General features: G+C 40.9%; 4 protein-coding genes across 4 annotated transcripts; all 4 read left to right on the top strand.

Moving 5' to 3' along the window:
* Positions 1 to 2,659: 2,659 nt before the first annotated feature.
* LOC309354784 (vomeronasal type-2 receptor 26-like) lies at positions 2,660 to 10,794 on the top strand (the record flags this gene model as incomplete). The annotated part of the gene is made up of 7 exons (XM_081885055.1): positions 2,660 to 2,686; positions 3,980 to 4,155; positions 5,039 to 5,330; positions 6,713 to 7,537; positions 8,859 to 9,086; positions 9,447 to 9,573; positions 9,893 to 10,794. 7 exons carry the CDS (start codon positions 2,660 to 2,662, stop codon positions 10,792 to 10,794), a joined length of 2,577 nt encoding a protein of 858 aa, XP_081741181.1.
* Positions 10,795 to 13,604: 2,810 nt separating this feature from the next.
* LOC309355528 (olfactory receptor 5AP2-like) lies at positions 13,605 to 14,546 on the top strand (the record flags this gene model as incomplete). The annotated part of the gene is made up of 1 exon (XM_081886466.1): positions 13,605 to 14,546. One exon carries the CDS (start codon positions 13,605 to 13,607, stop codon positions 14,544 to 14,546), a length of 942 nt encoding a protein of 313 aa, XP_081742592.1.
* Positions 14,547 to 16,677: 2,131 nt separating this feature from the next.
* LOC309355521 (olfactory receptor 5F1-like) lies at positions 16,678 to 20,922 on the top strand. Its single transcript, XM_081886459.1, has 2 exons — positions 16,678 to 17,045; positions 19,812 to 20,922. The coding sequence occupies exon 2, from the start codon at positions 19,886 to 19,888 to the stop codon at positions 20,831 to 20,833; it is 948 nt and encodes a 315-aa protein (XP_081742585.1). The 5' UTR covers positions 16,678 to 17,045; positions 19,812 to 19,885; the 3' UTR covers positions 20,834 to 20,922.
* Positions 20,923 to 21,860: 938 nt separating this feature from the next.
* Positions 21,861 to 22,796, top strand: LOC309354783 (olfactory receptor 5AP2-like; the record flags this gene model as incomplete). The annotated part of the gene is made up of 1 exon (XM_081885054.1): positions 21,861 to 22,796. One exon carries the CDS (start codon positions 21,861 to 21,863, stop codon positions 22,794 to 22,796), a length of 936 nt encoding a protein of 311 aa, XP_081741180.1.
* Between the last annotated feature and the right edge of the window lie 1,439 nt (positions 22,797 to 24,235).

Genomic DNA, 24,235 nt, shown 5'->3' with positions numbered 1-24,235 from the left:
AGCTGTAATTTGCTAAGCAGACAAGTCAACAATCCTACTGTTAAGGATTGGAAAGCTCTGAAACGCATAGCGCGGTATTTGAAAGGCACTATGCATTACAGACTGAGATTTAACAATCAGAAGTCTGGTGGTCTTGAGATATTTGCAGATGCAAGTTTTGGAAGTGACACTACAGACAGGAAAAGTACGTCTGGAGTTTGCTATAAGTACAATCAGGGTCTATTTGATTGGTCATGCAAGAAGCAAACAACAGTTAGCTTAAGTACTTGTGAAGCTGAACTGAATGCACTGTCTTATTCACTTAAAGATTGTGAATGATTGTTACAATTGTGCGAAGACATGAAAATTCCTGTCAAATGTCCAATCCAGGTTTACCAGGACAACAAAGCATGTTTGGCTTTGCTGAATTCTGAAGGTTGTAAGCAAAGCACGAAGCACTTGCAATTGAAATTGCAACATGCTAGGGAATGTATTCAGAAGGGACTCGTAACGGTGTCCTATATGCCAGGTAATGAAATTCCTGCTGATGTATTGTCCAAGATTGTATCAAGGGATCAACACTGTACCTATGTGCAGAAGTTGGGTTTGTACTGATATTGTACGAACACGCTGCCCAGAGATGTTCACAGAAAGGGGGAGGATGTTGGTTTCTGCTTTCTTCTCTGTGCAGCGAAGTGCTTGTCACGAGACAGGTGTTTACATTCCACAGAGTCTGTACTGTTGGGTTTCCCACGGGAATAGGAGACTGGATGTGACGTACACTGGTTTCCTGTTTTTCACTGTGCTTTGCAGTTTCAGTTTGAGATTCTCTCCGTGCTTTAGAGGAGAGATGACGCTTTCTCTGCTCCGGCAGAGGGAAGATGTTTTTCTGTAACTTACCAGCTTTGAACTGTAAATAAAGTAGTATAGAGCATGTTGGCTCATACTTCTCATCATTCCGCTGTGCACTGGACACTGCTTATCTCCAACACTGACATCTTTCCGCAGGGCCTGCAAGACAGAGCTGTTCCACCAGGCCTTTGGTCAGGGCGCAGCCTGACCCCCTCCTCTGGCAATCTGCACAGAATTTTGCTTGATGGTTGCCATTAATTTGATCTTAATTTGATTTTAATTAATTTTATAATGAATGTTTTTAGAATGTTGGACTATTTTGATTGTTGTTAGCCGCCCTGAGCCCAGCTTCGGCTGGGGAGGGCGGGATATAAATAAATTTTTATTATTACTATTATTATTATTATTATTATTATTATTATTATTATTATAGCTTCCGTTCCATTTCCAGGGGGATTGTACTGTGAATACACCTCATCTGGTATTAAGACCCTCTCTACTAGAAACACAATTGCACTCCCAGTTATTTTAAAATTTTAATATCAAGGGTAATGATAATAATTGAATGGAGATGATTAATTGAAGGGAAATCCTTTTTGAACAGCATCTGCTTGGAAATTAATTGTTGGTAAATATACTGCAGAGGGGTTAACTGATTTGGGGTAATCTGGAAGTCATGTGAAATTTAATTGAATAAATTTGTGGGGATCCGTATGGGAATTTAATTGACTTCTGTAAAAATTTAATTCTGAAAATTATTTCAAAGTTTGCACCAGTAAATATGAATGAAGATATACACCTTTTATACCATTGTGTGTCCTCTTTTGCATAGTGCATATACCCTTTTATGATGATGTCTGTGGCTACACAAGCAGCTACTATAGGAACTTTTCTTGGGATCATTTAGAAGTAAATTCTCAGTGTAGACCAGGAAATGACCTATCCAGATAATGATGTGGTTCCCTCTTCCTAATTAATTTATTTTTCCTCTGTCGGAGGAGTGAAGTGAATACGCAATATGGAGCCTAGGGCGATGGAGGAAGAGATATAATCCCCCACTCTCCTTATGCTCTCTGTGTCCTTTGCTTTTCTCTCCGCTAGTCTCTCTGGCCAGATAATCAGTGGTTTGTTTAGCAGCTATATTATGAGGTGCTGCACGGGACCTTCTTATCTCCAGTGCTATTTAATATCTACACAAAGCCACATGAAGTGGTCATTAGGAGATTCAGGGCAACGTGTCATCAGTATGGTGATGATGATGACACCCAGGTCTACTTCTCCATATCATCTGAATCAGGAGTAGTTGTGCAATTACTGAGCCACTGCCTGCATGCAGTTCTAAGATGAATGAAGGAGAACAAGCTGAACAAATTTGAATCCTGGCAAGACACAAGGACTGTGGTTAAGCAGCTCCTGTGTCTGAGAACCAGGACTGTTGCTGGCTGAGTCAGCCTCAGTTTGGCAGAAGTAAAACAAGTGTTTAAAACAATGTTTCAGTCACATGACTCTTTTGACAGGCTGCCATGTCACGTGGCTGAGTAGATCAGGGTTAGGATACAACCTAAGTCCCCCTCTCTGATCCGTCTCTCACAACACCCCCAGAATTCCTCTTTTAGGGGGATTATGCTGTCTGAAGTTCCATTGGGCTCATCTCAGCCAGCTAGGTCCTGGCTCCATCAGGATGGGAAGTTATGCTGATGTAGCACATCTGTACCAGTAACCTCCAAGTTCACCTAGAAGCCCACTGTTTCCTCACCCCACTAATCCCAGCAGATCTTGCTATAGGATTGTGTCATTATAAGAAGCTTTCTTTCTGTGAGGATGAACTATGAGGGGAGAATCATTCTTTAAAAAGGTTTGTCAACTGTACTGAACAGTTAGATATCTGCTCAGGTAACAAAAGATACCCCCCCACACACAAACACACACACAAACACACTGCACAACACCAAAATGCTCAAAATGATGAACTTGGCTTCATTAAAAATGTTGGGCGATGTTCTAGCAAAGAAAATGACAGCCAAGCTGACCAGAGCCAGGAATTTCTAATTATCTAAGCACAGAATAAAATGTAGGGATGGGTCTTTCATTACATTCAACCACAATTTCTTCAGCTAAAGACTGTGTGTAAAGTAGGGGGTATGGCATAGTTTCTCCTTCCCTGTGCAAGTTTCATTGCTCTTTCCAACCACAGAAGGGTCTGGAGATAAACAGCTGAAAGCCTGCTTCTGAGAGTTATCTCTTTTATATAAGCTGTTTCTACTTCACGCAGCAACACTATAAAATCCAATGAAGACAGTGTTTCTGCATATACAGTAGCTACAGTGACCTGTGCTCTAGCAATCTCCATACTGAACTATTGTAATACCCTTTACAAGAAGCTGCCCTTGAAGATGGTCTAGAGGTTGCAACTAATGCAGAATGCACCTCCCAGATTATCATAACTGATCATGCATATATAGCGCTGATGTAATGGGAATGGCACTGCTTGTGAATCCATTTGTGAGCCTAGCTCAAGATACTTGATGCTGACATATAGCCCTACATTATTAGTAGTCAGGGATGATGGCAGCTGGAGTCCAATTACACATGGACAAGCATAAATTCCCTATTCTTATGGCTTCATCCCAAGGCTTTAATTTTCTGAATGTATTTTCTTACTCAGTGTCATTCTATGCCCAGTTGTTGATCTTGATCCCAGAAAGAAACAGCCCTGAGATAATACCCAGCCAACATGTTTTCTTCTGCTGTTCTGCTCTCTATGAGCAGAGCACCCTGGGAAGCTGATTTATAATTACCTTATAATTATGTCAAATTACAGTAATTCTTTATTCACAATGACAACATGGATTTTTAGAGACTAGACTCATAATAAGTAATCAAGATGAAAATACATATAAAACCCTATTTATGTGCTTTTCAGAGCTTGGGGGTGTGGATTGTGGACAGGAAGAGCAATTTTACAGGTCACATAGTGGCTTCAGGAGAGCGTAGAAACAAATCTGTTCTGAACCAGCTGATACTAGATAATAATGAATTAGCTTGGAAGAGTGGGTTTGCTTCAGTAGAAAAGAGTTCGCTTTTATGTGCAATGCTGTTGTTGTTGCTGCTGTGGCTACTGATGTTAACATTGACATTTCTTCCCCAGATTGAGAGCAAGGCACATCCACCTACTTGCAGTGTGAACAATCCCCTACAGATCCCACATGAGTATTATGAGCAGGGCGACCTCATCATTGGTGGTATCTCTTCTCAGTTCTTCTCTTTCTTTAACACTATAACCTTTGATGTACACCCCAATGCAATGTTTGTTGGAGATTCTCTGTAAGTATCTTTCTTCCATGAGATGTCCATAAGGAGATCGTTGGGAGTTTTTGTTATGATTCCAAATGATAGATAAATGGGTTGTATCCAAAGCAAGTCCTACCTGAAGTAGACCCTCTGAAATTAATGAACCTAATTCAGTAACGTTCATTATGTTTGACTGGACTAGCATTGCATACCGCACAATGTTCAGAAATAAACATTTCAATAAACATGTTTTTAAAATACATTTTTATATTAACAAAATATGTTTTCCATGATTCATGTGTGTATATGGGAGTTAGAAAATATATGTGCACACCCTTGTTCCCCTTTGCATTTTGCCTTTCCCTCCCCTGCTTTATCTATAGTCCCCTGATCTGAAACCTCACTGCCTGGGGTTGTGTGTGTGTAAATTTCATATGGTTTTGAAGCATTTAAAGATGTAATAATGATAATGTGCAGAACAGGCCTTTTCAAGCATTACAGCCTTGTAGTGGCAATGCAGGTACAGTGGGGTTTCACATTTAACCCAATCCTCAAGGCCCCTCAAATTCTCCTGGCCCCAGCAGGGAGCCTTTTAAGTCCATGGATGCTCTACTGGTGATTCAGAACCCTGGAATATCTGTGTTCTCAATTACATGAGGATTGCACAAATACAAAAGGCTCCCTGCTAAAGAAAATCACTCTCGTGATGAGAAGGGATGAAACAGTCATTACCTTGTGTTATTTCCTTAATTGGGTCATTGGGTACAAGTCAAAACAGACAGTCTTGCAGGTTCCCACAGTACCATGTTTCCTATGTCATTAATGCCTGCAGAGTTCTCTGTAACAACCATGTGAACTCGACAAGTAGATCATGAGGTCTAGCAAGTTTATGTTATAACCTGCACTCTCATTTCAGTGTAGTGATAAAATACTACCAGTATGTCCTGGCCTTCGTGTATGCAGTTAAGGAGATCAATGAGGATCCCAGGATTTTACCAAATGTTACATTGGGATTCCACATCTATGACAGCTACTTCAATGAAAAGTTGACATTTCAAACCACTCTGAACCTTCTTTTTAGCCAGAAAAGGACAGTCCCCAACTACAAGTGCGGCACACAGAAGAATCTGATAGCTGCCATCGGAGGACTTGATGCTGAAACCTCACTTTACATGGCTACCATCTTAGGCACCTATAAGATTCCTCAGGTAGGGTGTATATGTGAGGCACATGGGTTTCAAAACCTCCCTTGTATGCTCAGAACTGGCACACACACATATATGAATATATGAAGGAGAAAGATAAGAGAAGACATGAATGTGATGACAATAGAACACCTTGCTTCATTTTGGAGCAAATCTGCTTTTTAATAAATCTCTTAAAAAAAGAGAAAAGCATATATTCTCTTTAAGGGTTTAACTTGCTTAATGATCATGAACATCTCTGCAGCAGTTGTCTGTCTGGAAATAGGAGGAGGGGACCTCTTTAATCAACGTATAAATTATAATCAGAAAGTTGCACTGAAATATGTAATGGTATAAGCAGAAATGGTGCATAAAGTTAAAGGGGAGAGATGGAAGAGATGTCTTGTGGAGTATCTTGCCAAGTTCCAAATAGTACATAAAACAACACAGAAAGTTGTTATATACTGAATCAGTCTATCAACTCAATTTTGTCAACAATGACCAGAGGTTTTTCTGCAGTACTTCAGACAAAGATCTCTCCAAGCCCTACTGCAAGATTCCAGGAATTGAATTGAACCTGGAACATTTCCCATGCCACACATGTGTTCTACCATTCAACAATTGCCCTTCCACCTAAAAATGATAATAAAAATCAGTAGCATGCACTTGGAAGGAATGATTGGGGCCATAAGCAGCACTCAAGTCCTTCTCCTACAGCACACGATGGAGAATCTGGTGAAAATTCCCATTATATCATGTTAACATATAACTCAATGTATTATGCCAATAAAGGCTGAATGAATGAATGAATGAATGCAGCTCCATGTATTGTGGACAAAACAGATAAAAAGCAAAGCAAAATTAATGAGAAAAGAGAAGAACAGAGGACGAATGGAGCATATCTTTACTACTCCATTCTAAAAGCACACTTGGGCTGCCTACAACCTCCTCATTTGTTATTTGTTGTATTCCAGCAACATACAAAAAATGAACCATCAATATGACAGAAAAGGACGAAATTAAACACCGTATCAGTAATATATATAAAAAAACTTATATCCATTGATAGGAGTGTTTATAATATATCAAATAAATGTTGTGCATGTGCCATTTTCTGGCAATATTCAAGAAATGGTACCCAATCTATTATGAAATTGTTTCATTTTTTTTCTCCACCATTCAAACAAAGTTATTTTCGACATAAATGCATAGTCATATACTTTGCCATCCGCAGCAGAAATTCACTCCTCCACTTTTTGGCATAACAGCGTCAAGTCTTTACCACTGCAACCATAATCCTTCCTTGAAATTTCAAAGGCAAATCTTTTACATAACTGTTTTTCAGTATGCAGACTTTCACTGTTAGAATCTTTTCCAATTTTGAAAATAAATTTTCTCTTGCATAGGTCTCTTACTATTTATTTGGTCCTTCTCTGAGTTCTAAGATCCAGTTCCCTTTCATCTACCGGGTGGTCCCCAACGAAGAGTATCAGTACATTGGAATCGTTCAATTACTTCTGCATTTCGAGTGGACATGGGTTGGGATCATTACACTGGATGATGATAAAGGAGAAAATTTTGTGGGAAGGTTGATGCCAAGACTTTCACAGAGTGGAATCTGTACAGCATTCACTGACAAGATGCCTCCCTTGACAGACTTCTCTGAAATGCATGAAGTATACATGAAGGCAGAGAATATTTCTCATTTTTTCAAGAACAACTCAGTCAATGCAATTGTTGTATATGCAGAAACTCACTCCACATTGGGTTTGAAATACATGCTAGTACAAGTGGACGATACGGCAGAGTCTCTAGGCAGAGTTTGGATTCTGACAGCGCAGTGGGACTTTCCAGCACTGCAGTTTCATAGAAACTGGGACTTAGAAGTCTTCCAAGGAGCGTTGTCTTTTGCGGTTCACTCCACTGAGATACGGGAATTCAAAAAATTCCTTCTGACCTTAAATCCCCACTCACCCACTGGAGATGATTTCATCCAAGATTTCTGGGAACAAGCTTTTGACTGTGTATTTTTAGATTCCCCTGTGGATGGGGAGAACGATGGAACCTGCACTGGGAAGGAGAAGCTGGAGAGTCTTTCTGGACCATTTTTTGAAATGAGCATGACTCCCCAAAGCTACAGTATATACAATGCTGTTTATGTCATAGCACATGCTTTACACACCATGTACTCAATGAAGTCCAAGCCCAGACCAAACCCGCAACCATGGCAGGTACTACCTCTTTAAACCAAAATATTTTGAGGGACATGAGTAGAAAGAAAGGTGGTGTTCTAGATTATGCTACATAGGCATGGTTCTCCTGCCCCCACCCCCTTCACTGCTAGCTTCCTTAAGAGGACAATACCCCATCACCCATCAACTTCCAGTGTAGTCTAGTGGAAGTCATGATGTCCTCTGCCTCATGCAGCAAAATGTCTTGGACTAGCACTTTGCACTGACTAGAGGTAATAATACAGGTGGTGACCCATATGAAATGGTTGTTACTTGTATTATAAGCTCAGTTCCTGGCCCCGCATGCATCCACAGCATGCATATAAGTGCACCCTGCATCATTCTGCCACATTCCACCTCACCCCGTTGAGCCCCTTTCCGCTCCTGTTCCACCTTCCATGTATCAGCAATTGCACATCAACTGAACATACCTGTACTCAAAAGTGATTAATGACAGACTCGCGTTAATATCTTGAGTTTCTGAGTCTAATCAAAGAGCTGGCTTTTTACTTGAAAACGTTTCTATGGCCATTCTGCACATGAGGTAAAGTGAGGCAACCGCATCAGGAGAAAGGGTCCACCCAGTGTAGCAGATCCTGATGTAGATCTTTCTATCTTCACCCTTGCTCCTAATGTAGATCTTCCATCTTCATCCTCTTCTCAGACGGGGAGGGGCCCTATTCGGGGGTATGCCTCATGTGTCAAAATTTCTTGCCCAGCCCTATGGTCCAGAACCATGATGTCTCAAACACTCCCTTCTCCAATACAAACTTATTTGTTCATGCATGTCAACAATGGAGTCCTTCCTCTGTATGTCCCCAAACTGTGCCATGTCTCATAACCATGCACCAACAGCAACTGAGCAACTTCATAGGACAAACCCTCGACCTTGGAACTCTCTTCTACCTCTCTCATTTCTGTGGTTCAGTTGACAATTTAAAATGATCCTGCTTCTGGTGGCATTTGGGATGACTTATTACATTTGAGACTCTTGCTGTTTTCTGGCTACTTTTGTTTAAAATTGACTTTCATGTTATTTATGTTTTATCTGTTGTTTTATGTTCGTATTAACACCATGCTCATAATTGTCAGACTTAGTGCATGCTATTTAGAATGCTGATCAAATAGGGTTGTCAATCCGACAGGGGTGAAAGCACTCAGGTTATAAATCACAGAGGTGGTGGAACCAGCAAGCACTTCCCTGCTCTCTTTCTCGCATTTCTCATCTAATACTGAAATAGGCTAGAGTGAAATTTGTAAAATGATATACTGCTCTACCTCCCATAATTTTGTAAAGGTGTTTTTGCCTCTTCAACTGTAGATTCATCCTTTCCTGAAGAGAATCTCATTTAACAACAGTGCTGGGGACCAGTTGTCTTTGGATGGGAAAGCTGAATTAGAAAGTGGATTTGATATTATAAATTGGGTCACTTTCCCTAACAAATCCTTTTCAAGGGTGAAAGTGGGAAGGATGGATCCATGGGCTTTTTCAGGCAGAGAGTTCATGATTAGTGAGGAGATCATCACATGGCACAGCAAGTTTAAGCAGGTATGCTCTGATTAATGGTTATCACTGGATAACCCCTAACTATTCATGTACATCTGAGAAGTTTATATTATTATATTATTATTATTATTATTATTATTATTATTATTATTATTATTATTAATTATTTTTACAATGTTATATTTTGATGGCCTATAAAAAGACATGAGTGGAATTAATATCAGGACTGTGAAGGCCTCCTCTCTGAGCCGTGTAAATCAGAGAAGTCATTTCCCAGAAATTATGAACCTGTCCTGCATGCACAGTGCTCTTTCCCAGGTCTTTGATGTCATTCAGTTAAATCTGAATCTTCCCTTGGGAACAACATGTATTCAGCTTTTCCTCCCTTATCTTTATGAATAGATGTCACCCGCTTCAGTGTGCAATGACAAATGCAGCCCAGGTTCTATTAGGAAAAAGAAAGATGGGGAACCATTCTGTTGCTATGATTGCGATCCATGTCCAGAAGAGATGATTTCTGTGGCCTTGGGTAGGTGACACAGCACATGATCATGTTAAAACATTAACACATAAAGTAGGCATGGTTCAGACAGCATCATCACTTCCAAAGCGAAAGAAATTATTTCATTATTTCTTTGCAAGAAAACCAAGAGGAGTTAGCATTTATTTATTGTGCTTTCATGTTCATGCTTTCAGGATAGCAAACAGCACCTAGATGCCCTTGCATTAGGTCACATTATATGTCCTCTAATGGCAGATAGATAGATAGATAGATAGATAGATAAATAGATAGATAGATAGTCCCTCACTTGTTTGGGAGAGGGAGGTATCATCATTTCCTTTTTCAGACAGCGACAAGTGCATCAGATGCCCAGCAGATCAGTATCCAAATAAACACCAAGATGGATGCCTTCCCAAGATTTTAAACTTTCTGTCTTACAAGGAAGCTTTGAGCATCATTTTAGTTTTCTTGGCACTTTCATTTTCTGTGATCACAGCTTTGGTACTCGGGATATTCATTAAATACAAAAACACCCCCATCGTCAAAGCCAACAATCGAAGTCTCACCTACACTCTGCTGGTCGCTCTCCTGCTCTGCTTCCTCTGTTCATTGCTGTTCATTGGGAGACCTCAGATAGCAACCTGCCTTCTACGACAAACAACCTTTGGCATCATCTTCTCTGTGGCTGTTTCTTCTGTGTTGGCAAAAACGACCACTGTGATTTTGGCATTCATGGCTACAAGGCCAGGGTCCAGAGTAAGGAACTGGGTGGGGAAAAAACTGGCAACTTCAATTGTTCTCTCCTGTTCTCTCATGCAAGGAGCTATTTGTACTGTATGGCTCTGTACTGCTCCTCCTTTCCCAGATTTGGACATGGACTCCTTGTCTAAAGAAATTGTAGCTGAATGTAATGAAGGGTCTGCCTCTATGTTTTACTGTGTTCTGGGATACATGGGATTCCTGGCTCTTGTCAGCTTCATTGTGGCTTTCTTTGCTAGGACATTGCCCAGCACTTTTAATGAGGCCAAGTTCATCACTTTCAGCATGTTGGTGTTTTGCAGTGTGTGGGTCTCTTTTGTTCCAACTTACCTGAGCACAAAGGGAAAATACATGGTGGTGGTTGAGATCTTCTCCATCTTGGCCTCAAGTGTTGGATTGTTGGGTTGTATCTTCTTCCCCAAATGGTATATCATTGCTCTAAGGCCTGAGTTGAACAGCAAGGAGCACTTAACAAGGAGAAATAACTAAGTCATTTGAGGGTCACACGTTCCTTCATAGGCTAAAATTTTGTGGAGTCATGGGATTCCTTTCACAAACACTAGAAACAAGTCAGCAATACAAAGGGCTTCAGGGATTGGCTTAAACTGCTGTTGTTATACACCTACTCTTATGGCGTAAGGCAGATTAGGAGCCAACATAGGCTTGATAGATATAATATATAAACTATATATGAAAGATGCAAAGAAATCAGGAAATCCCTCCAAAGTCCAATCAGTGCAGTCCCTTCGATTCCCACCCCCATCCTAAAGCACTGGATTACAGTACCACAAAAGTTATATGGAGATCACTATGTGATTTCTGATTTTAGCAACTCTTATGGCCTGTTCCCAAATGACCCATGTCACCCTGTTTCCTGCAATAGATCAGAGCATATAGTTGCAGATGTGTTTTACTTCAGAAGTTGCCCATCTACTACTGTCTTTTAAGATAGTATTTCCAGTTCAAATTATCAGAAGTATTGTGTGCTCCTGACTATTGAAATTAAGCTATCTTTGTTGCACACAATTCCCCTTGGGCATGCTTCGCTGGAATATTTACCTAGCCTGGTGTGCAAATGATTGGGGACTGTGACTTGAAGGAGGCAGAAGCAGAGTAGCCACGCAGGTCCGACTTTGTGAGCAATTTAACAATATTCCTCTGTATCAAGATCATTTTCCAGGATGGGGATTCAGAACGGATTACAGTCTGCAGTGAAATATAGCAAGCAACGCTGAACAGTAAGATTACAATGGATGCATGGTGTATAAAAAGCTTGATTCATTTTTTCTAGCACATAATATTATTTCATACATTTCTCAGTTGTCAAAAAGATACAATTGAGTCACATTCCAGTTTTAAAGATGAGGCATCTGAGGTTGACAGATAGTGAGTTTCCCCATAGCCACTGTGTGAGTCTTTAAGCTCAAGACTGAATTTGGCTTCTCCTCAGTCCAAGCAAAATGTTTACTTCAGACATGCATTATTCTCTAAATGATTCCACTATCAAGCACTGATTTGCCATATTCTGATTTTTAAAAAACAAACAAACTTGTTTTAAAGCTTTGGTTTTTACTGACAGTTTCAATGTATTTTTAAAAATTATTCTTTGCAAGTGTTTAGAGGTTTTGTTTACAATTAAGCAGTGTGTGTGTGTGTGTCACATGCATGTGTGTGCATTGTTAAAGAAATAAGTCACAGTTCAAACACTAGAAACAGATCAATTGAACCTCCATATGTATGGGCAGTATACTGCTTAATAACAAATGCTGATAGCATAGAGCACCAGCTGTATCAAATCCTGTTTATGAATATCTGGCTTGCTGGGAACTGTGGGAGACTTAATGTTGAACGAAAGCACAACTAACTCAACTTTTTGTCTTGCTGCTTTCAAAATCCAAGGAGACTTTGGAATGCTTGCCTGTGCTCCATTTTTGTAAAAAGGGATTCATTACTGCTATATATTGGTCTTTCACACAAAAGGTAATACCATTTACAATGTCACCCCCAAATTGTTTTCTATCAGCAGAAGGGGAGCTGTGACACTGCAGATGTTGCTGAACTACAACTTTCATCATTCCTGAACTTTGACCATCATAACTGGGGCTGATGTGAGTTGGAGTCCAATAACATTTGCAGGGTCACAGGTTCCCTACCCCTGTTTTAAATTCAAGAAGTTGAATTTAACTGAGTTGTGGATCATTGCTAGTCATGATCTATTGCAAGAAATTAGACAGCAGCATACAGATAGACACCGAAATGATAGGTCTTCTTTCTTCTTTCTTTCTTTCTTTCTTTCTTTCTTTCTTTCTTTCTTTCTTTTTTTGTTTGTTTGTTAACTTGGGTATTCAGAGAAAGCTGCAGTTAATTTGCTTTTGACAAACATGCAGTAGCCTTAGCAGCAAACTTCACAATGCTTCATTTTTAAATCAGAGAGAGGAGACAGACTGCTTAGTGAAGTCATCCTTGGAAAGTCAAGCTGCTCGGAAAAGTGGGATAAGAGGTCATGTTTTATTGATAAGAGGTCATTTATTTTATTGTTGTTAGACGCCCTGAACCCAGCTTCGGCTGGGAGGGCGGGATATAAATAAAATTTATTATTATTGTTTTTATGTTGCAACAGAATATTATGCTAGTGCTGTTGGATAAAAGGGTAGTGCATGCCACAAAAAGTGGTATAGAAAATTTAAAGAAATTCTGCAATGAAGCCTTCTAGGGGATGCAACAGGTCAAGCGTGGTGGGATGGGAGCCACTGCAAAAAGTGGGAGAACATTCAATGAACATTTTCCAAAATATTTTTTGGGAAGAGAAAATGAAAAAGATTATTGTTCTCAGAAATTTTCTCATTAAGAAATATCTCTTCAGGGAGATGTGAGGCAAACTCTTCCATCTGTGACTGTTCCTGTCCCCCTTCTGAACTTCTACTCCTTAAATGACCTTTAATTCCCCAAGAACAAATATAGCCCCTTCCTTCCACAAACCCTCAGACTGGATCAGATATTCCTATGCTACTGAGATTTCTTTGAGGCTTCTGGAAGGAAGTGTTCCATTTATTCATGGAACACTAAAGAAATAAAAGAGCTAAGAGTTTAGGATGGGGAGATGCGGCAGAGTTGGGAAAAGTGAAAGAGAATTGAAATCAGCCTCAAGGCTCCTGTGTATTAACTAATCAGAGCTGTAGTGCACTGAAAGTGCCTGTACTTGTACATGTAATTGTGTGGCTAAGTCTTACATTTCAGATCTCAAATTTGGAAGGAAAAACAAAATTGCTGAAAAATGCTACATCCATGTTTCTTCACAGATGACACTGCCACTACAGATGATCCTGAATGAAACAGCCATCACAGAATTTATCCTCCTAGGACTCTCTGACAATCCTGAGATCCAGGTCCTTCTCTTTGGTTTCTTTCTTGTAATTTATCTGGTGGCTCTTATTGGAAACATTTTAATTTTTCTCATAATCAGTTTGGACAACAGACTTCACAACCCCATGTATTTCTTTCTGGCCAATCTTTCTGTATTGGACATTGGGTACACAACCTCCACAGTCCCTAAGATGCTGATAAATTACCTCTCTCAAGACAAGAGTATTTCCCTAGCTGGCTGCTTCTCTCAGATGTACTTCTTCATCTCCTTTGGTGGCATCGAGTGCCTTCTGCTGGGTGTCATGGCATATGACCGCTACGCAGCCATTTGCCACCCACTGCACTATAGTGTGCTCATGAGCCGAAAAGTGTGTGCCTGGCTCGCAGCAGCTGCTTGGATCCTTGGCTTGTCTAACTCAGGTGTGCACTCAGGCCTGATGTCCCATTTGTCCTTCTGTCGGGACAATGTCATCCAGCACTTTTTCTGTGACATCCCACCCCTATTCCAGCTCTCCTGTTCTGACACTCAGGTCAATCAGATTGCTACTTTTGTGGTGGGTGGAGGTGTGATCATGGGTTCCTTCCTGGTTACTTTGGTGTCTTATGTCTACATAGTCTTGACCATCCTAAGGATCCGCACCAAAGAAGGGCGGCTCAAGGCATTTTCCACCTGTGCTTCACACTTGACTGTAGTCAACATTTATTTTGGTACCATCATCTTCACATACATTCGTCCCAACTCCACTTACTCCCAGGAGCAGGACCGGGCATTGCCTGTGCTCTATGGGATCCTCACTCCAATGCTTAATCCAATCATCTACAGCTTAAGAAACAAGGATGTGCAAGGGGCTTTCCGAAAAGTCATGCAAAGGACTTGATAGAAGAAGGCGCTGAATTTTCAGAACCCACGTGAATGTCAGTTTCCCATGCTTTTTTCTTTAGACAGGCCTTGGTTACACCTCACGACAAAAAAACTGAGAAGCTCTGTTTTGCTTGGAATGCCAGTGAGTGGGCACATTAAAATATTAAGCAATATTTACAGTGTTCATATCTATTGTCATCATTGACTAAAGCAGAGTAGCCACCTAAAAGTGGGAAAGTCTATTTTGCTCATGGATCATTCCATACGAAATGCACACTAGCTTCCCTTTGTGAATAATGGCTAGTGTGTAGACAGGTATGTGCACCCATGCAATTTACATCGAGTATAAACAAAAGAGAAAGAGAATGTGGAAAGATGAATCATGCCATAAGGATTTTTTTTAAAGATAGTTATCCATTTTAAGCAGATGTGAATGGGTATGTCCCAGCCAAAGTTAGCTACTTTAACATCTCACGGCTGTGAATAGGAAACTCAGATCTCTTGCTTAACTTTTCCCCTTTGAAATCAATATAATTTGCATGCTCCTCCAAAATTCTAAATGTCTTTGTAAAGGGCCCCTGAAGAGCTCCCAGGAGCATTCCTGAAATATTTTGCCAGCTTTCTTTTTTATATGTTCTCAGAATATAATGGGAAATCAAATGGATTTCCCACAACAAAAACATGCTTAGATTCAAGCTTTAATTTAAACAACTCTCTCATAGTGGCATAGTGAGAATACTTGCTTTCAAATCCAAATGCCTTTTGCAAGTTTTCATCCCAGCAGCTGTATCACCTTTCTTAGTGTTAACCACTTGAGTACAGTGGTACCTCGGGTTAAGAACTTAATTTGTTCTGGAGGTCCATTCTTAACCTGAAACTGATCTTAACCTGAGGTACCACTTTAGCTATCGCCGTGCTATCGCCGTGCAACCACCGCATGATTTCTGTTCTCATCCTGAAGCAAAGTTCTTAACCCGGGGTACTATTTCTGGGTTAGTGGAGTCTGTAACCTGAAGCATCTGTAACCTGAAGCGTCTGTAACCTGAGGTACCACTGTACCTGAAATACTATCCAGAATAATAGACACCGCTAAATTATGCTTCAGTTGCCATTTCCTGGTGTGGAACCAGAGGGTTGGGGTCTGTTTTCTAAGCCCATGCAGTTCAGTTACATGACCTGACAAGCTGGCATAGGACACTATTTGAAAAGGTTGTTTTCCCCTCTGCCAACCTTTGGCAGAGCAGCAGCGACAACATCCCTGATGCTGAAAGGGGTTTAGCTCTGGTGTAACTTTATGCCAGCTTCATTACACTGACTTGTTTTATGCTATTAAAACTGTTGGCTACTAATGCAGTGTTAAAATAATTTCTTTTAATACAGTCATACCTTGGGATGAATACGCTTCGGGTTAGGCAAATTTGGGTTGCACTCCGCGGTGACCCGGAAGTAATGGAGCGCGTTACTTCCGGGTTTCGCCGTGCACGCATGCGCAGACCGTCAAAATGACATCATGCACATGCGCAGAAGCGCCGAAATGTGACCCATGCATGCGCAGACGCGCTGTCATGTCTTGCATTCCATTTGGGATGTGAACAGGGCTCCGGAACGGATCCTGTTCGCATCCTGAGGTACCACTGTATTTAATATCAGAATGTAAACTTTTAAGTTTATTTTTAATGGTTTATTATTATATGGCTGTAAACTTAACCTGGGATCTTATGGTGAAGGGTGGATAATAAATCCATTAAATTCATAAGTGTAAACTGTGTTCTGATTTCTGGTAAAATAAATAAAAATAGCCTTACAAGAATTTATAATGAAGGGGCAAGAATCTGTGATCTCCAAATGTCATTGGACTCCAACTCCCATCAGCCCTAATGATCAGGAAAGCAACACCTGGTGGACCGCAGGTCCTTGTCAGGGCCTTCACTGTATGGCTACTCCTGGTAGGGTATCATAAAATCCATGTGACACCACCGTGTTTGGAGTTTCTCCAAAACTGTATGCCCCTCTCCTGTGCACAAGCTGTTACCAATGCACGGAGATGGGATTGGGAGCCATTGAGCAAAATGACATCATAAGTACATACTACTACATTTAAGTACATACTACTGTGACACCATGGGAGAAATCAGTGAGCAGCAGCCACACTTTTAAAGGAAGATGTAGTCCTCTTTGATTCACAGTATCCCCCGGGAGCAATTATTGACAAACTCGGCAGCCCCAAGTCTACTTTACTTCCAAGGCCACAAGCATTATTTATTATTATTTCTGGATCAACTTATTTCTCCCTCTCCCAAGAGGCAGTGCTAATGATCATCCATGTGCTCTCTTTTTCTTCATGCCCATTATACCTTGCAGCCCCAGAGGAAATAGTCTTGGTTTTAAAAAAGAAAAACAGCAAAAGGATGGCTGTAGTAGATATTCAATGAAGAGATGAAGGTTCTCAGATTATAGATAAAAGCCACCCCAGAACAACTGGGGCCTAGGGCAGGAAGAATTTTGACTTCTCAAGGTGATGAGAATTTTAATGTTATTCATGTTATTATACTGTATTTGATCCTGCTTTTACAATTAAGTGTTTTAAATTTGTTGTTAGCCACCCTAAGCCCAGTTTTCTGAACCTGGAAGGGTGGGGTATAAATAAATATTATTATTATTATTATTATTATTATTATTATTATTATTATTATTATGAGATAATTCCAGTGCCAAGAAAGAAGCACCCATTGGCAATGGCTGATAACAGTAGTATCTCTTTTACATTCTGAAGCAGCATACATAGTAACAGGTAAGAAATGAGGCTCTTACCTGTTCAACTGTGGCTCTTCTCATGTTTTCTGGACTGTGAAAACAGCTCAGTGGGCAGCTTCAGGGATTGTTCTGAGATACAAAATGTGATCCTGTTTAAGGTGTCTCTTTCTATTTTCACTCATCTACAAATGCCACCTTTTGTTTTATTAATAAACATACTTCTTCTTTAACTAATGGCCAATATAACAGGTGTTTTAATAGTTGGAGACAGACTTCTTGTAGTGTTTACAGTCCTTTGTGGGCAAAGGAAATAAAGTTCTACTCCAGAGATGGGAAACCTGTGGCCCTCTGGAGACTGCTGGACCACAACTCCCATCACCCTGACTAGGGCAGCAGATATAGGCTATAACCTGAGTGCAGTGCCAGATTAAACCCTGTGGAGGTCCCTGGGCAGTCAAAATCTCAGGGGCCCCTCACAAATTATCTCCTATTATGTTTTTGATTTTACCAACCAACAATTTTAATAAACCAATTTCAAGATCAAATCAATATTATTTTGATCTGTTGTCGCTGAGCCCCTAACAGGCATGGCGCCCACAGGCCGGCACCTACTCTGCCTATTTGGTAATCCAGCACTGCCTGCACCATGAAAAGGAAGGGGAGAGGCAAGCTAACTAACCCTTCCTTCTTCTTAACTTCAGTGTTTTCACCAAGTAGACATACTCACCTGTCAGGGACTGGGCAGAGGAGGAATGGTGGAGACTGCCTCCCCTTCCTGACCCTTCCAGGGAGGAGGAAGAGAAAGACAATATAGATTTACAACAGTCGTTTGCGGGAGGTCACACCTCAGAGGCGGATGAGGGGGAAAGTTGGGAAATAATGGGAGAGGAGGAGGAGGCAGAAGGGGAACAGTGGCTGGCTGACACTGTTTCATTAGAAAGCATCCCAGACCATCCATCTCCCAGGACCCGGTGAGCCTTGAAAGTAAGAGAGCAAAGAGCTCAAAGACAGAAGGCACATAGCAACACCCGTAGAAGTGCCGAATGGTGAAGTGAGAGAGACGGGGGGGGGTGGAGATTCACTCAGGACAATGCCCTTATCCAAGAGGCTGGGTTCTATAGCCTCTCTCTGTGAATATTGAAATAAGAAAGGATGGTAAGAAACCTTTCCTTGTCTTTATAATTTCCTGGGCAACCAGCCGGGAGCTGCTGACAGCATCCGGACACCACACCACCCATTAACATTGGACGGAGGTAGCATTGTGCTCTAAATAAAAGTTTTGGAGTTCATACCAGAATAGCTTATAGGTCTCATATGCACTTATCCAGGGAACTGCTCCTCTCCAGTCCTGTCCCCCTCCCCAAACCCTGTTCATGACAGCATATTCATGTAATTGTGGAAGTGTCTTTGGGTTCCTGGAGAGAGACATAGGGCATCTGTGTGAGAAATATGGAATGCCTTTTTGTTCTTGGTAATAACCAGTTGTGCATTTGTAGAAGTGGGTAGGAACCATGCAGAACTTGTTCTGAACATTTTAGCTGCATACCAACCCATGACTAGGGATGAAACCTGCCTCTACAAGTGCCCTTTTAGCATCCTATGTAGCAGAGAAAGGGGAGTTGTTCAAATATGGCTTTCTGGCACTTAAGATTTTCTTAATAGCCTTGGAATCATGAATTGTTTATTGATTATTTTTTACATTTTAAATGTTTCCCTGTATTTCTAGTTTAAAGATTTGTAAATGTTTTAGGTTTGCTTTATAATGTGCATAGATTTCTAAAGTAATTTTACAGAATTATCCTGTAATCATGTTTCCTGATTTATTTAGCATTAATACTTTTTATCCTATGGGGAAACTGCATTTTAATGCTCCCATCAGTACATTGCCATAGGCATACCCATCAGTACATAGGCATACCCAGAATAGATCCATTAAGATCAAGGGACTGAAGTTACTGAATGTCATTGATTTCGAGTAGTCTACTCTACATTGATACAGCAGTTTATTTTATTTTCCCATTGCTTCACTAACTATTAACTGCCACATTGTATTGGACATTTCATGCAACATAACAGCCGCTTCTGGAAATATGGTGGAATATATTGCAGATATAACACATATTTTCATGTTATTTGCAAACAGATTTTTTCTGGAAGCAAATAACACCAGAATAGTATACAAAAATAGTGAAATAGTTCTAAGCACATGGTCTGAGTTTTTAGAGAGCAAGTTCAATCACATCCTATCATGATGAATTCACATGGTGAAAGCAAGTGAAGAAGGAAGTTTCACTTCACCAGAGGTGAGGGGGTGTGACCTAACTGATCCTAAGAATACAATTCTATGGTCTTAGCCCATTCATGCATTAACTAGCCCTAAGCTAGCTAGTTATATTTGACTGCAGTTATCCGCAGGATGCCTTCTGCCCTGGCCTAGACATTCTGTGAAATTACAATGACAACTGTAGGTGAACAATAAAAGCTTATTTGCAAACAGTCTAACTGACTCACTGCTTCTTATTTACAGAACTACCAGCATTAACAGATCAAACTGCTGTGACCTCCCCTCCCACTTAGGAAGGCTCACTATCCTGACCAAAGATGGACTCCCTCAAATCTATGGGAAGACAGAATACAACAAGTGTCACAGAGTTTATCCTCATGGGATTCTCTATTGATGTGAAGAATCAGATGCTTCTCTTTGCCTTAGGACTTTCAGCCTATCTATTGACTTTGTCGGGGAATCTGGCCATCATTGTATTAATTCGGGTGGACCAGAGCCTCCACACACCCATGTACTTCCTCCTGGGAAACCTCTCTTTTATTGAGATCTGCTACACTTCCACCACAGTCCCCAAGATGCTGTGGGATCTCTTGTTGGGAGACAAGAAAATCTCCTTTGTAGGATGTGCACTGCAGATGTATTTCTTTGTCACGTTGGGGGGCACAGAGTGTGTGCTCCTCTCAGCCATGGCATATGACCGCTATGCAGCTATCTGCCACCCATTGCACTACACTCTGCTCATGAGCCCACCAGTACGTAGGAGTCTGCTGGCAGTTTCATGGGCTGTTGGCAACTTCAATTCCATGGTCAACACAGCAATGGTCTTTTCCTTAAATTTCTGCCACTCCCATGAGATTGACCACTTCTTCTGTGACATACCTCCCCTTCTGCACATCTCTTGTTCTGACACATTTCTCAGCCAGCTCATAACCTTCACCATCTCTGGGTGTGTTATCATTATGCCATTCTGCCTGACCCTTCTCTCCTATGCCTTGATTGTCTCCTCGGTGCTCAAAATCCGCACAGCTCATGGTAGAATCAAGGCATTCTCCACCTGTGCTTCCCACCTCACTGTGGTGAGCATCTTCTTTGGTACTATCATTTACACCTACATACGGCCTTCCTCCACTCATTCTATGGAACAGGACCGCCTAGTTTCTGTGCTGTATGCCATCATCACACCCATGCTCAACCCCCTGATCTATAGCTTCAGGAACAAGGAAGTGCAGGGAGCACTTCAGAGAGCACTAGGGAAGAACAGATAATAGATATGGGACCAGTAAATTGAAAAGTTAAGATCCACCACAAAATTCATCAGATTAGTTTAAAAGACATTGGGTGATATCCTAAGTCAGGAGTGGCCAACATGGTGCTCTCCAGATATTGTTGGAGTACAAGTCTCATCTCTGGCTGTTGACCATGATGACTGTGGATTTTGGGAGTTGGATTCCAACAACACCATGATGACAACACTTTGACTACTCCAGTACCAAGTCCTACTGAAATCAAGGAACAAGATATTTTTATTAGATATGCCAAGTGTGACATGTAGAATAGTTAATAACATTTACAAATCAGAAGGTAGAGTAGATCTAAAAATTCAACGCAGTGTACAGAATTCCTTTTGCCATGAGCCTTGTTGGACAAATTAGCCTAATACTACTGAAGTTATATGTACAGGATATCCAGCTATATATCTTCCAGTTGTTTCTACAACATCAAAGTTATCATGACAATACAGGCTGATGGAAAATCCCAATGTCAATTTTGTGTTTCAGTGGTTCGCAAAAGGTCTGATAAGATCCTCAGTGCTGATTGTACAGTATATTAAGCTGTCCTTAGAGGAAACCTTCCATGAGTAACTACTAATTCTGTCTGTAGAGATCAAGAAGTAGACATTCACACAATCCCCTAGGAACACCTCGCTGCATTATTTACTACACTTGGTGTAATGTAGTTTGCAGCTGCATCGTGGAGGAGGCAGAAGTAAACCAGCAAGCTACTGAAACTGGTATGTGAGATTTAAGAAAATACTATCTTTATCAACATCTTTTTCTGGAATGAGATTATGGTGTCACGGGTCTCTCTGTCCTAAGTGCTTTAAGTACCTAACAATGCACCTGCTGGCTACAATCAGTTCCATAATTCTCCAGAAATTTATTTGGTGAAACCTAGAAAATTCTAAATTAACTTCTCGATGTTGTTTCTCACTAATAGTGTACATTTATAACATCTGCTGTTGTGCTTCAGGTACAAGGAGTCTTATAGCCCTATCATAAAAGATGGTCAAAGATGAGCAGAATGAAGGTGAACCACACGGTTGTCACAGAGTTCATCCTCCTGGGCTTATCCAGTGATCCAGCCCAACAGAAACTTCTTTTTTCCTTAGTACTTTTAATCTATCTGCTAACTTTAGTAGGAAATCTAGCAATCATGACTTTGATTTGTGTGGACCGGTGCCTCCAGACACCAATGTACTTCCTCCTCAGCAACCTTTCATTCATTGAAATCTGCTACACCTCTTCCACTGTCCCAAAGATGCTCTGGAACCTCATGTCAGGAGACAGGACCATCTCCTTCACTGGCTGTGCTCTCCAGATGTATTTCTTTGTCACTTTAGGAGGCACAGAGTGTGTACTCCTCTCAGCCATGGCGTATGACCGTTATGCAGCCATCTGCCACCCGTTGCACTACACCGTGCTGATGAGCCAGCCAACCTGTAAAGGATTGCTAACAGTTTCATGGACTGTTGGCAACTTCAACTCTATCATCAACACAGCCTTGGTTTTCTCACTTGACTTTTGTAATTCAAACCAAATAGAGCACTTTTTCTGTGACATTCCTCCCCTTTTGCACCTCTCCTGCTCTGACACAAGACTGAGCAAGCTGGTGACCTTTACAGTCTCTGGATGTGGCATTACCATGTCCTTCTTCCTAACTCTACTCTCCTACATCTTCATTGTCTTCACTGTGCTCAAAATACGTACATCTCGGGGTCGGATCAAAGCTTTCTCCACCTGTGCATCCCACCTCACTGTGGTGAGCATCTTCTATGGAACCATCATCTTCACTTACCTAACTCCATCCTCCAGCCATTCCACTGAACGGGAGCAGCTGGTCTCTGTGCTCTATGCCATCATCACCCCTCTGCTGAACCCTCTAATCTACAGCTTCAGGAACAAGGATGTGCAAAGTGCTCTTCGTAGACTGTTTGGAACACACACATAGAGAAAATGGGCCTGCAATCTTGAACAATTCAGCAAAAAGAAAATCAGTAACACAAGTTGAAAAATATTTGAAATGTTTTATCCATGTGAACGTTTACACATTTTGTTATATTTATTTGTCACCATTAATGCTCTTTTTTATTCCAATCAGTAACAAAAAGTAGATAACCCAACCCAGCAGAAGTGGGCAACCTGTGGTGCTACAGTTGTTTCTGGACTACAAATCCTATAGCCCTTTGATCATTCTATCTGGGACTGATGGAAGTTGGAGTCCAGTAACATCTGAAGGGTCGTAGGCTCCCCACCCCTGCAATACAGCCTTAAGGTCCAGGATCATTGTCCATGGAAACATGAGGCAGTTTTCCTTTTCTGTGTTTCATGGGTTCTCCCACTCCTACAACACTCCCAACAAGTCCAACAACCTTCTCATTTTTGAGGAGGAAAAACAGATAATAGAGTGCTTTGCATGTATAATCAGTGGCTTTGTGAAGTGGGAGTCAGCCCACCATCCTCTATGGTTGAAAAAGCTGGAGAGCTATTAGAATGTGGACAGGTTTGAACATTGGCTTTAGTATGTAGACCCAACAGAATCCATCCTGAACCACTAGATACAGGCATTGAAGAGTTGCTGGTTATCACCCTGAAATTGGAGTGGATATTTCAGAAGAATTAAATGAGCTTCCCCTACCATCTCAAAAGGAAGGATTTTGCTGAAACTTTTCAATTTAGACCTACAAATGAAGAGGTGCATCCAATGTTCATCATATGTGGAACTGAACTTTTGGGCTTAATTGATTTCAATGGGTCTGTGCTGACTGAGACCTGGCTGGATATCCTCAAAGATTGTGGGCAAGCTCTCAAAACCCAAGAAAATAATATATTCAGCTCTTGGGATGCTTATTTTTATGGGGCATTTGAACTGTGAATTCCTTTGTAGCAGCTAAAATTGTATTAGCTCGTGGATAGAAATCTTCTTTTTCACCTGCACTGATGAAATGGTGGTTGAAAGCATTAGATATTGGAGATTAGAAATTGATAAAATTTCTAATTTCTTTCAGAAATCTCTGTTTATTACACACCTTAATGTACAATGTACTAAAGAAATTTGTTTTGTTACATATTTCTCTCTATATAATAAAAATGTAAGGCTGTCATCATTCACCCCTATTGGAGGATTTGTAGTACCTCTTCACAGTCCTGAATTTTCATAAAGGCAGAGTAGGATAGGGGAGCAAAAATGAAGGCAGATTGTACAACAGCAGTGGCTGTGGTACAGGAGCGAGGATGAAAAATCACTGAGAGGGGGGAAGTTGTGGTTTAAAACAGCAGAAGAATTTAAAGCAGGAATATAGAGAACTTAGAGCAAAGTGTCAGTTTTAAGCAATGGCAGAGGTTTGAGTAAAGTACTATGGAATATTTGAGGGCTCCACATCCTTTATC

The sequence above is a fragment of the Podarcis melisellensis genome, assembly GCF_964234715.1.
Source record: "Podarcis melisellensis genome assembly, chromosome: 13".
In the NCBI taxonomy this organism is placed as follows: Eukaryota; Metazoa; Chordata; class Lepidosauria; order Squamata; family Lacertidae; genus Podarcis; species Podarcis melisellensis.
The sequence above is the reverse complement of the archived record's forward strand: the minus strand, read 5'-3'. Positions and strand labels throughout refer to the sequence as shown.

What these genes read in the sequence shown, in the direction of transcription:
- LOC309355521 (XM_081886459.1), top strand. Translation starts at nt 19,886, where the DNA reads ATGGACTCCCTCAAATCTATGGGAAGACAGAATACAACAAGTGTCACA.